This window comes from Mastomys coucha, unplaced genomic scaffold (assembly GCF_008632895.1).
Source record: "Mastomys coucha isolate ucsf_1 unplaced genomic scaffold, UCSF_Mcou_1 pScaffold21, whole genome shotgun sequence".
In the NCBI taxonomy this organism is placed as follows: Eukaryota; Metazoa; Chordata; class Mammalia; order Rodentia; family Muridae; genus Mastomys; species Mastomys coucha.
The window spans coordinates 24074377-24085543 of NW_022196904.1; the positions used below are offsets into that span (position 1 = coordinate 24074377).

An 11167-nucleotide genomic window follows, 5' to 3' on the forward strand; every position below is an offset into this window, starting at 1 on the left:
CAGAAATCCGCCTGCCTCTGCCTCCCAAGTGCTGGGGTTAAAGGCGTGCGCCACCACCGCCCGGCTGGCATGCTCTTAAATTACTGTCTTCCTCCATAGAGAGAGATGTGAGACTCAAATGATCAAGTGAACTGCCCCAGGGAAGGAGGCAGTAGCAGAGAGCTGGAGTGAAAGGCAGTTTGCTTTGTCCTCAGCTATGGCTGAGGCTGCCTATGGCTTCCAAGGTGATTAAAGATACCATTTGAGAGTGAGAAGGCCCGGCGGTGGTGGCGCACACCTTTAACCCCAGCATTTGGGAGGCAGAGGCAGGCGGATTTCTGAGTTCGAGGCCAGACTGGTCTACAGAGTGAGTTCCAGGACAGCCAGGGCTACACAGAGAAACCCTGTCTCGAAAAACCAAAAAAAAAAAAAAAAAAAAAAAAAAGAGAGAGAGTGTGAGATAAGCTACCCCAGGAGGAGATAGCCTGATAACCTATTTTGAGATTTTTCTAGCTAGCAACTTACAAAACAGAAAACTTATGTAAAATATAAGTCAGGCATGCTGGCAAGACCATTTTCATAAGAAAATGGCTGCAGAGGTGCATCCTGAAGCCAAGCTGACCTCTCAGCTAAAACCTTTCTTTTTTGGAGGGTGGCGGGAGGGTCTCACTCTGTAGCCCTGGCTGGCCTCCAACACCCAGAGATCCACCTGCCTCTGCCTCCTGAGTGCTGGGATCAAACCATGTGCCACCTGGCCAGCCCAGCTAACACATCTCTGGGCAAGTATTTGTTTCACTTCTTTTTTTTGTTGTTTTGTTTTTGTTTTTTTTTGAGACAGGGTCTCTCTGTGTAGCCCTGGCTGTCCTGGAACTCACTCTGGAGACCAGGCTGGCCTCGAACTCAGAAATCCGCTTGCCTCTGCCTCCCAAATGCTGGGGTAAAGGCATGCACCACCACCGCCCGGCTTTAAATGTGTAGTCCAGGCTGGCCTTGAACTCCACATCTTCCTGCCTTTGCCTCCTTCAGCAAATTCTACCAGCCTGCGCCACCAGAACCGGCTGAAGTTTTTATTTCTTAAGCACATGTGTGTGTCTGTGTGGGAGAAGGTGCACATGTGAGCGCTGCTGTTCCTGGGGTCTCGAAGTCTCAGATCCCCTGGAGTTGGAGTTACAGGTAGTTGTGAGTGGCTTTATGTAGAAAACTGAACTAAGGTAGTAAGTACTCTTTCGACACTGAAGCATCTCTCTACCGTCAGCTTGTTCAATTTTTTTTCTGCACTATTGAGAGATAGAACTCCGGGGCTTGCTTAGCATGTGAGCCACCACTGAGATGTATGCTCAGGCTCCGTAGGTCAGTTTGATCAGAACAAAGAAAAAGAGCAGAAGCTGGGTATAAGCAAAGCATGCTTGTATGCAGTTCTAGCATTTGGGAGGCTGACATAAGAGACTGGCTCAAGACTGGCCTACAGAGAGACTGGTCTACAGAGAGAGCTTGTATACATCAATTATAGTTATTTTCTTAGCTGTTCTAATAATAGTATCCTGACATGAGAGAATGTCTTCCTTAGGTGTGAATTCTGAGGAATTTAAAAACAAAGTTAGTAGGCTAGGGATGTTAAGCAGGTGGTAGAGTTGACCGCATCCCTGGGTTCAATTTGGCACTGCTAAACTGAAGAGTGGTGGTACATGCAGAGGCAGAAATTCAACACCTTACTTGGCTACATGAGTCTGAGGTCAATCTGGGTTACATGAGACCCCCACCTCAAAAAACAAAAATAGTAACTTCAATTCTTATTTCAAACATGGGCATGACTTTGTGAAGGCAGGATTCTATGGATGCCTAGCATGCACATGGCCTTGGAATCCATCCCTAGCTTTGTGTGATTGTATGTATGTGTCTGGGCTGGGGGATACGGGAAACCTAAACACACAGGAATAAAGCTAACACAGCAAAATGTTAACTATAGAATCTAGGCAGCAGGTAGGTTATTCACTGAATCACTGTGTGCTTTAAAGTTTTCATATAAAGTTGAAACAAAATCCTTTTGACCTTCAGCAGGCCCGGTTCCCCAAGAGTAAGGGTCTGAAAGCCCTTGGTAACAAACTGGGCATGGCGGCTCATCACTCATAAGACTGAGCCAAAAGGATTGAAAGTTAAGGCCGGCCTGGGCTACAGAGAGGCATCACCAAAGCCCTAGAGACTAATTATGTCCACCATGTCCCACCATGGTGAGGAGAGTCCTGCCCTCCAGGCACTGTGGAGTCACCTGCTTCCTTTTCCCTGTTGGTGGCCCTGAAAACTCAGTGCAGCCTGTTCTTGGATGGGTAATATCCAACCTCTCACTCTGGCCACTTACCGGCATCCCACTCCAGCAGACTGGGGTCCTCCCAGCTGCTCCCTGCTGCTGTGCGAATGCAGCGTTTCAATTTTTCTGGCTTGCCTTTCTTCTTGTCTTCACCCAGTGGCTCTGGGACCTATAGAGGGAAGGGGAGGGTGTTGGAAGGCTTGTGCTCTGCGATGCCTCCAGTCATGGCACCTCCCAATTCAAGTACTAGATCTGCTGCCAGATGTGGAGTATGAGGGGTTGCCTCCCATCACCCAACACCCTCTGGCCAGAGGACTGTGTTCCTGTATGTGGAAACTCATGGGCTTGCTTCTGCTTTTTCCTGGCCCTTTCTGTCCCCTCTCTGCATATTCCCTGCTTACCTCTAGGGCCATGAGGCCAGGAGGAGGCTCAGGCCGAGGGGGCCGAGGTCGGGGACGTAGAGACAAGAGCTCAGGAATTCGCAACGGAGGAAGCAGGCCACGGACCACCTCCAGTGGGAGGGGCAAGGGTTCAGGCTCAGGCAAGGGCATGGCGAGGGCCAGCGGGAGGCTGGGACCAATGACTGCAGGCCCAGCTGGGGCTCCTCCTGCCCCCACTGCCACTGCTGCACTAGCTTCCTCTAGCCCAGCTGCTGCGGCCACTACTGCCTCTTCTTTCTCCTTCAGGCCCAAACCAAGGCCTAGGCCTAGCTCTCGAGGAGCTGCTGGCTCTTCCTGTGGGCAAGGAAAGGTGGTGAGGGGTGGGTAGCTCACAGGCTTGCATTTTACTACCCCCACTGTGGACAAAACACAAGTCTGGGAGCCAGGAAACAGTGAGCAAAGAAGAATAGTAGCTGAACACAGAGAAATGCAGGCTGCAAAGGAGATGGTGAATGCACATAGGTTAAAAAAAGGGCAATCAAAGGAAAACAAAAACATATGGAACTAATTCACAGTAGGTGTTTATTTTCAGACTCTTCTGCATAGGAGAAAGCTGGGCATGGTCCACATGCCTCATCACTTGGGAGGCTGAGAGGCAGGAGGACTACAAGGTCTAGGCCAGCCTGAGCTACATAGTAAGTTATTGTCTCCAAAGAGCAAAGGAAGCCAAGTTTTTTTGTTTTGCTTTGTTTTTTGTCATACAAAGAAAAGAACAGGGGTTAAAAAATGAAGAAGTAAAGTCAGGGAAATAAAGACGTAATGTAATTAAGTCAGGACTGGGGGTCCCACCCACTGTATCTTTAACCACAGTAGTCAGTCTCCACTTACCAGGGGAGGTCTCAGAGCAGCCATAGAACCCAGGGGTGGTCCAGGTGCCCGAGCCATTGGTGGCAGCATCATGGGTGGTCCAGGAGGCCCAGGCAGAGGGGGTCCAACCAAGGCCTGGTGTGGAGGCCTCAGGGCCATAGGTCGGGGGCCACCAGCTGCAGAAGAAAGAGCAGAATCTGTCAGGGTGTTAGCGGGGGAGTCCTATGGCTTGGGAGAAATTGCTTGGCAGGGATCGTGACCCTGGCCCCTCACCTGCTCTCTGTAGCACGTGGGGGACGAAGGCAGGACGCAGGATAGGGGCCCTCTGAGGGGCCACAGCTGTGGGAGAGAGAGATGGGGGTGTCATGGGGGAAAGGGACACTTGGGACAAGGTGTTTGTGTAGGTATTCTGAGCACCCAGGAAATCCTGGAGAAGAGACTAAGGAGCCTTTTAGAAGATGAAGTTGGCTGGGCAGTGCTGGTGCACACCTTTAATCCCAGCATTTGGGAGGCAGAGGCAGGCGGATTTCTGAACTCAGGCCAGCCTGGTCTACAGAGTAAGTTCCAGGTTAGCCAGGGCTACACAGAAAAACCCTGTCTCAAAAAAAAAAAAAAAAAAAAAAAAAAAAAGTGGTGTTGTCATTGGTTCCCTCAACACACTGACTGTGAGGAATTCCCATGGGCCTAAGCCCAGCAGACCACACAGTCCTTTGGTGTTCTCGGTCCAGGATAGGAGGCAATCCATGCACTGCCAGAGAAGGGCAGCCCAGTGAGTTGTCAGAGGCAAGAGCACCATGACCCAGCCAGCAAGGGGGGTAGGCTGGGGGGGGACACAACTAGAGGTTTCCTGGAGAAAGGGACCCATGAGCTAGAACCTCAGGATAATGAAAGTAATCAAGCAAAGGGTGAGTAGAAATACCACCCCATGGAGAGCATTTATAAGGCAAATCTTTCCCTTCTGGTATAGGTGGTATTCCAGAGGACATGGGTGGGGGTGGGGATTGGGGAGCCCCAGGAGAAAGACCAGGGGGCATCAAAAGAGCCTTTTCGGCTGAGCCATGGTATCCTTCTGAGGGCAGAGCAGGATAGGGACCTGGCCAGCGTGACCAAGTCAGGTGTTCACTAACTTACTAAAGAATCGATGTTAACATTTGTCAGACGTTATTAGACTAAAAAGAAAGATGGGGAGAGTGACATGCCAGGAAGTGTAGTGTACATACAGGATATTTAAGTACGCGACAGCCTGGGCTGCACAGCAAGGTCTTATTTCTAAAAGCCAAAGGCTTGGATATAACTTAGTATATAGCACACTCTCAGCCCTGGGTTCATCCCCAGTACAACAGGAGCAGAACTGTATTCATCTATAAAACACATCAAAATTTTACATTCAACTGAGAACACATCTCACTACAGATTCTCACAAGTAATGTCACAAAACCCAGCAGTATGTGATTGTGTGTAAGTGTGGGCAATGGTGGTGGACAGGAAGGTTTGAGGGTCATAGCTGATTGACATGCAGCAGAAAGAGATAAGGCCCCTTGACTTGCTGACATCTCAGCCATGCTTGGAACTCCTGAATGAACTGGGGCCTATGCCTCTGCATGGAAACAGGTCACAAATTGTCCTGACTACCACTGAGTTGCCTGGTGCTAGTCTAGACAGCCTGCCTCCCCTTGGTGGTTGTATGCTTGGTGGTCATGTTTACTATGTGACAAAAATCAAGAGTTCTGCCCTTCACAAAGCTTGTCAGAGGAAGCAAAAGATGACAAGGGCAGTAAGCAAACTGAAGTGCTTGCTAAAAGGTGCTACAAGTTGGGGAGACTTGTCAAGCTCTGCCATGTCAAGTGCAGCACTAGATTAGATCTCAGAGGATCGGATTGAGTACAATGACTTGAGACAGTATGGAAGGACATGGTCGGGGATGTACTTGTACAAGGACAGTATCAGGATGGACATAGGAATGTCCAGCAGGGCAAAGCCAGAGTTCCTAAACCCAAACAAGTGTGCCTGGCCAAAAGTGAGGTCTTGGTCCCCAACCTACCTGCTCGCCTCAGGAACATGGCCTCTCGAGCCTCAGGACTATCCAGGTGACCACGATCGGCAGGGCCAAAGCCAACTGTGGGGAGGAAGAGATGAGGAAGGTGGGAGGCAACCTTTGGGCACCCCTTCTCACCACCCTGACTGAAACAGGGCCCCTTATTTTGCTACTTACCTGGGCCCACAAAAGGAGGGCCTCCCACCATGGGAGGGACTACTGTGGCCGCAGCAGCTGCCCGGGCCTCCAGAGTCTGTTGGACCTATTGGGGAGAAGGAGTCCTGGCTCAGAGATGCTGGCTCCCCTGGCAGGTTAATACTTTTACCCTTTGTTTTATGGGGCTAGTGACCAGTCAGGGTCTGCTACAAGGTCTCTTCACTGGGGCTTCTAGAGCCATACTAAGTAAAGCTATTTTTGTTGCTTTTTGTTTGTTTTTCAAGATAGGGTTTCTCTGTGTAACCCTGGCTGTCCTGTAACTATCTGTAGACCAGGCTGACCTCAGACTCAAAAAGATCTATTTGCCTCTGCCTTCCAAGTGCTGGGATTAAAGGCATGCACCACCACTACTTAATAGCTTAAGCTATTATTACAATATCTCCCAGGATCAATTTCTGTGACTCAGTTTCCCTATAGCACTATCTCCCATCCAAGGACTAACAAGGTTGCTGTCAGTTTTGAGAGCAGGTATGTTCAGGGTGAAGCTGCAGACCCTGCACTATCTTAACTAATGTCCGACTTGTCCTCCCTGTTGTCTACCTCTACTTTACCTAGATATAGCCTCTTCCTCCATCTTCTTGAACTCACCCTTGCCCTCTCTAGTATACTATCCAGACAGCCAGAGCCACATGCTTAACCTGTAAGTTGGACCCTTACCACCCACTTACTTAGAAAGTGGCTCAGAAGGCCCTGCTAGATTAACTTCCATCACTGTCTTAATCTTCTCCATTTTCCCTTTTGCTCGATCCTCTCTAGCCACTGACCTCTCTGCTGTTGCATGAACAAGAAGACAGCGTTGTTTCAGTCTTTTCAGCTTTTTGTCTGGGATAACATCACTCCAGACATCTGCATGGTTCAGTCATCTCATTTAGATCTTTGCTTTACTAATACCAGAGTAAAAATGACTTCCCTGGCTGCTAATAAAACTCTGCCCTCTTCACCGCTTTGTAAGGCCAAAGAAACAACCAGAACTTTTTCTGTTTTGTTTTCTCCCATACACTAGGCTCAGAACAGTGCCTAGTGCAGAGAAGGCAAAAGAGCTGCTTTTGACCTTTTTTGTTCCCTCCCAATACAAGGGACTGAACCTATGGCTATGGCATGCCAGGCACGAGATTTACCACTAAGCCACATCCCAGCCCACCTAATAACTGTGAACAGAATTAACAAGTTTCTTTTGCTGGTGTTCATTTAGATAGTTCCTCCCTGTTTCCTGCTTTCTTACAGCTGACTATTAAGCACCTGGAATATTATCAATGAGGTTTGGGAATGACTTACCACGAATATACATTTTACTATTTTTGGGGTTGTTTGGGGTTGTGGTGGTGGTGGGCTTAGAAAATAGGGCTCTGGCTGGGCGGTGGTGGTCCACGCCTTTAATCCTAGCACTTGGGAGGCAGAGGCAGGCGGATTTCTGAGTTCGAGGCCAGCCTGGTCTACAGAGTGAGTACCAGGACAGCTAGGGCTACACAGAGAAACCTTGTCTTGAAAAACTAAAAAACAAAGAAAAAGAAAGTAGGGCTCTGCACAGGCTAAGTGCTCTATCACTGAACTGCACCCAAAAATCTGAGTATAAACTTTAAAGAGATGGTTACACCGTATAACCTACCACTGCAGAAAGTTCTCCTGGACAGGATGCTGTAGGAATAATAGTTTCCACTGGGTTAAATATACTGTCTTGCATCCTGAGTCCCTGGCACTTATGTTATTTGTCATGCCAGCCAAAACGCCAATCGCTCTCCATAGGTAAGCCCTTACCGGGATCGAACTATTGTGTTCTCCCGACACATAAACTGTAGTTCCCGCCTTACCTGTTGGTATGTGTTGGTGGCGATAATTGGGCGGATCACAGGAGCTGGGGGCACCTGCATCGCTTCTACCGTGGGCACCGCAGGCACAGCAGTTGGGATTCCGGTCACCGGAGCTCCCAATACTTCTTGCTCAAACCTGGGAGGGGCGGGACAGATATCATAGGTCAGGTCTCACCAAGCCTGAGGCGCTGGACACTTCTCCACAGCCCCTTCATCCCAGCCAATGCCTCCCCGCGTCCCTAGGGTCCCACGGCCCCTTATGGAACCACATCTCAGGCTTCTGAAGACCCGGAGGCTCCAGGGTTTAGTGGGCTTGCCCGGAAACAGCTTTTCTTTTTCCTACTCAGGGCCTTACAGGGCCATCTCCGCCTCCATTTCTTTCAAGCGTTCCTCTCCGCTCTTGCCCGGGATGCCGACACCAGGCCCCGGGACCACGGGCCCTCCCGCCACCGGGAGTCCCGGAGCCGGCCCCGCTCCGGCCATCGCTGATGCCATGGCCTGCACCGCTCCTTCCAGCCGCCGCCGCGGGTTCTAGGGTCGGGTCCCTGTCTCCTCAGGGTGGGAGCCAGCCGATGACGTATGGATTACCGCGACGGATGCGCTGCGTGAGGACGTAGGTTTAAGAACAGGGGCTAATGAGACGTGGCCACACCCCCAGGACGAGTACAAGCCAATTAGAGTGTCGGAAAGACGGGGCCCCGGAAGGACCTCTCGTCTGACAGACGTGGCGGTGCGGACAGGCCACGCCCTCGCAGAGGAAGGTGGCGAATGAGAGCGAAGCTACGCCACTTTGACCCACCCCGCTGTGGAAGCCGGAACTTTGAGGAGGCACGGAAGTTCGGAGGCCCTTCCAGAAGTTTGTAAACACCGCAAAGTCAGGGTAGGGGTCTTTTGCACTCAGCTGACGGATACACTGCCAGGGGTCAGTTCATTATTCTTTTTTGAACAAAGTTTAATTTTACTGACCACCCCCATGTTTGTTTGTTTGTTTTTTCATTTTGGGGTTTGGTTTGGTTTTGAGCCCAGGCATGGAACTCCCTAGGTTGCCATAGGCTTTCAAGTGCTGGGATTACAGGTACAGAACAAAATATCGGCTTTTATACTAGAGATATTTGGAATTGTGGAGGTACATGGCTTTAATCCCAGAATTCAGGAGAAAGCCATGCAGATCTTTGGATTCAAGGTCAATCTACAGAGCAAGTTCTAGGACAGCCAAGCTTAGGCAATGAGGGAGTTGGAAAACAGAAAGCTGGTAATAGAAGGGGGTGGTGGGGAATGTTCCAGCATGTGGCTCTGGCTTTAAAGTGAAAAATAGAAGGGACTACTGGGACAATTGGTGCTGGTTAGCTGGAGCTAAGAAATTAGTGGTGATTAAGAAGAGACCAGCATCTGGGGCTGGAGAGATGGCTCAGCAGTTAAGAGCACCAGCTGCTCTTCCAGAGGTCCTGAGTTCAGTTCCCAGCAACTGCATGGTGGATCACAACCATCTGTAATGGGATCTGATGCCCTCTTCTGGTGGGTCTGCAGACAGCTATTATGCATTCATACACATAAATAAATCTTTTTTAAAAAATGAGAGAGGCCAGCCTAACTGAGGTGAAATCTTTTGGGAAGTGTTTTCTGAGAGCACAAAGGAGCTGTGTTCCAGGGATAGCCAAGGTTGTACCTTGGGCTGCAGCAGGACTTGGTAATGTGTAAGAGTCACCCAGGTGGTACTGGCTTTGAAGGTATGAAGGGGTCATGGAGAGCAGCTGAGGCTTGGCATTGTGAGAGGCCATGGAAAGCCATTGATTGAATGTGCAGCTTTAGCTGCAGTTAACAAGCTAGTACTGAAGGGGTTAGGCAAAGAAGTTGAGGCTTAGCACCATGAAGAGAGCCTATGAGTGAAGTCTAGTTGCAGCCAAAGACCCCAGTGTATTGGAGATGCCAGTACCATGGGATGCATCACCAAGAATGGCAGTGGCAGTGGAGTGGAGTCAACCAGAGCCTAGAGTGCTACAGAGGGCAAAGCTGGAGATGTGACCCAAGCCCTTTAGAGGATCCCAGACACTGGAAGAAGAAGATGTAAAGTTGAAGTTGCATTGGAGACCCTAAGATGTTCAAGATGCCAGAGCTATGGGATATCTGGTGGGGCAAGCAGCCCGGAGGAAAAAGTTTGTGACAGTCAACAAAGACGAAAAGGATTTGGGGATCTGAAGAGTGCTTTGACATCAGACATCGAAATGCAGAGTTTGGAGTTTGCCCAGCTGGTTTCCTGTCTTGCTTTGGGGATTATAGTTAAGTGCTTGAACTTTTTTTTTTCTTTTTGGTTTTTTGAGACAGGGTTTCTCTGTGTAGCCCTGGCTGTCCTGGAACTCACTCTGTAGACCAGGCTGGCCTCGAACTCAGAAATCCACCTGCCTCTGCCTCCCAAGTGCTGGGGTTAAAGGCGTGCGCCACCACCGCCCGGCGAGACTTTGAATTTTTAACATTGTTGAGATTGCTATAGACTGTGGGGGCTTTTGAAGTTGGACTAACTGTATTTTGCATTATGCTATGTTTAGGTATAGCCCCCATAGTCTCATATGTTTGCACAAGCCTATGGGGCCAGGGAGTGGAATATGGTAGTTTGAATATGCTTGGCCCAGGGAGTGGCACTGTTAGGAGGTGTGGCCTTGGAGTAGGTGTGACACTGTGGGTGTTGGCATTAAGACTCTTATCCTAGCTGCCAAGAAGCCAGTCTTTTAGCAGCCTTCAGATGAAGACAGAGAACTGTCAGCTCTGACTGCACCATGCCTGCCTGGATGCTGCCATGCTCCCACTTTGAAGATAATGGACTGAACCTCTGAACCTGTAAGCCAGCCCCAGTGAAATGTCCTTATAAGAGTTTCCTTGGGCAGGAGGATTTCTGAGTTCGAGGCCAGCCTGGTCTACAGAGTGAGTTCCAGGACAGCCAGGGCTACACAGCGAAACCCTGTCTCGAAAAAAACAAAAAACAAAAAACAAAAAAAACTAAAAGTTTCCTTGGTCACTCCTAGGAGAAACTACAAATAGCTCCGATTTAAACATAAAAAATAAAAACTGTACAAATTATAAGTCCAGTGTTGGAGTCTGAATCTGAAACAGCCCACGAAGGATCATGTTTGGACACTTGGTCCCCAGTGGTGGTGCTGTTTTGTGAGGTAACCTCTGTGACGTGGAGTCTGGCTGGGAGTGAGCTGCTGGTCTACTCAGTATCTCCAGATGCTAGGGTATGAACAAGCAACACCTTCAGCTCCTAACCACCACACAGCTACCTCGCCTTCCCTGCCAGGACACACTGTAGCCTCTAAATGCCAGCAAAATAGCCTCCATTTGTTGGTTTTGCCCATTATTTTGTCGCAGCATTTAGAAAAGGAGTCAAGGCAACCTTGTAATCCAAACACTGAGGTAGGAGTGGTGGAGGCAGGAAGCTCATGAGTTAAAGGCCAGTATGGGCTACAGTCACAGACTAAGAAAAAAAAGGACATTGTCATCTGTTGACCTGCCCTTACATAGGGCTCTATTCCGGCAAGGCACTGTGCTCCCTGATCACCTTGCCAGTAAAGCTCTGCCCTGA

At 49.5% G+C, this 11167-nt stretch overlaps 1 protein-coding gene across 1 annotated transcript in view; it reads right to left on the reverse strand.

Annotated features, from left to right (window-relative positions):
- Rbm42 (RNA binding motif protein 42) overlaps positions 1-8190 on the reverse strand; it is a 14889-nt gene extending 6699 nt beyond the window's left edge. The window contains exons 1-8 of the mRNA XM_031384842.1: positions 7946-8190; positions 7591-7726; positions 5744-5828; positions 5573-5647; positions 3805-3870; positions 3553-3728; positions 2686-3018; positions 2336-2453 (exon numbers count right to left, since the gene is read on the reverse strand). Coding sequence (XP_031240702.1) covers positions 2336-2453; positions 2686-3018; positions 3553-3728; positions 3805-3870; positions 5573-5647; positions 5744-5828; positions 7591-7726; positions 7946-8085 — 1129 coding nt within the window. The 5' untranslated portion in view covers positions 8086-8190. The remainder of the gene's footprint in view (positions 1-2335; positions 2454-2685; positions 3019-3552; positions 3729-3804; positions 3871-5572; positions 5648-5743; positions 5829-7590; positions 7727-7945) is intronic.
- Positions 8191-11167: the final 2977 nt, after the last annotated feature.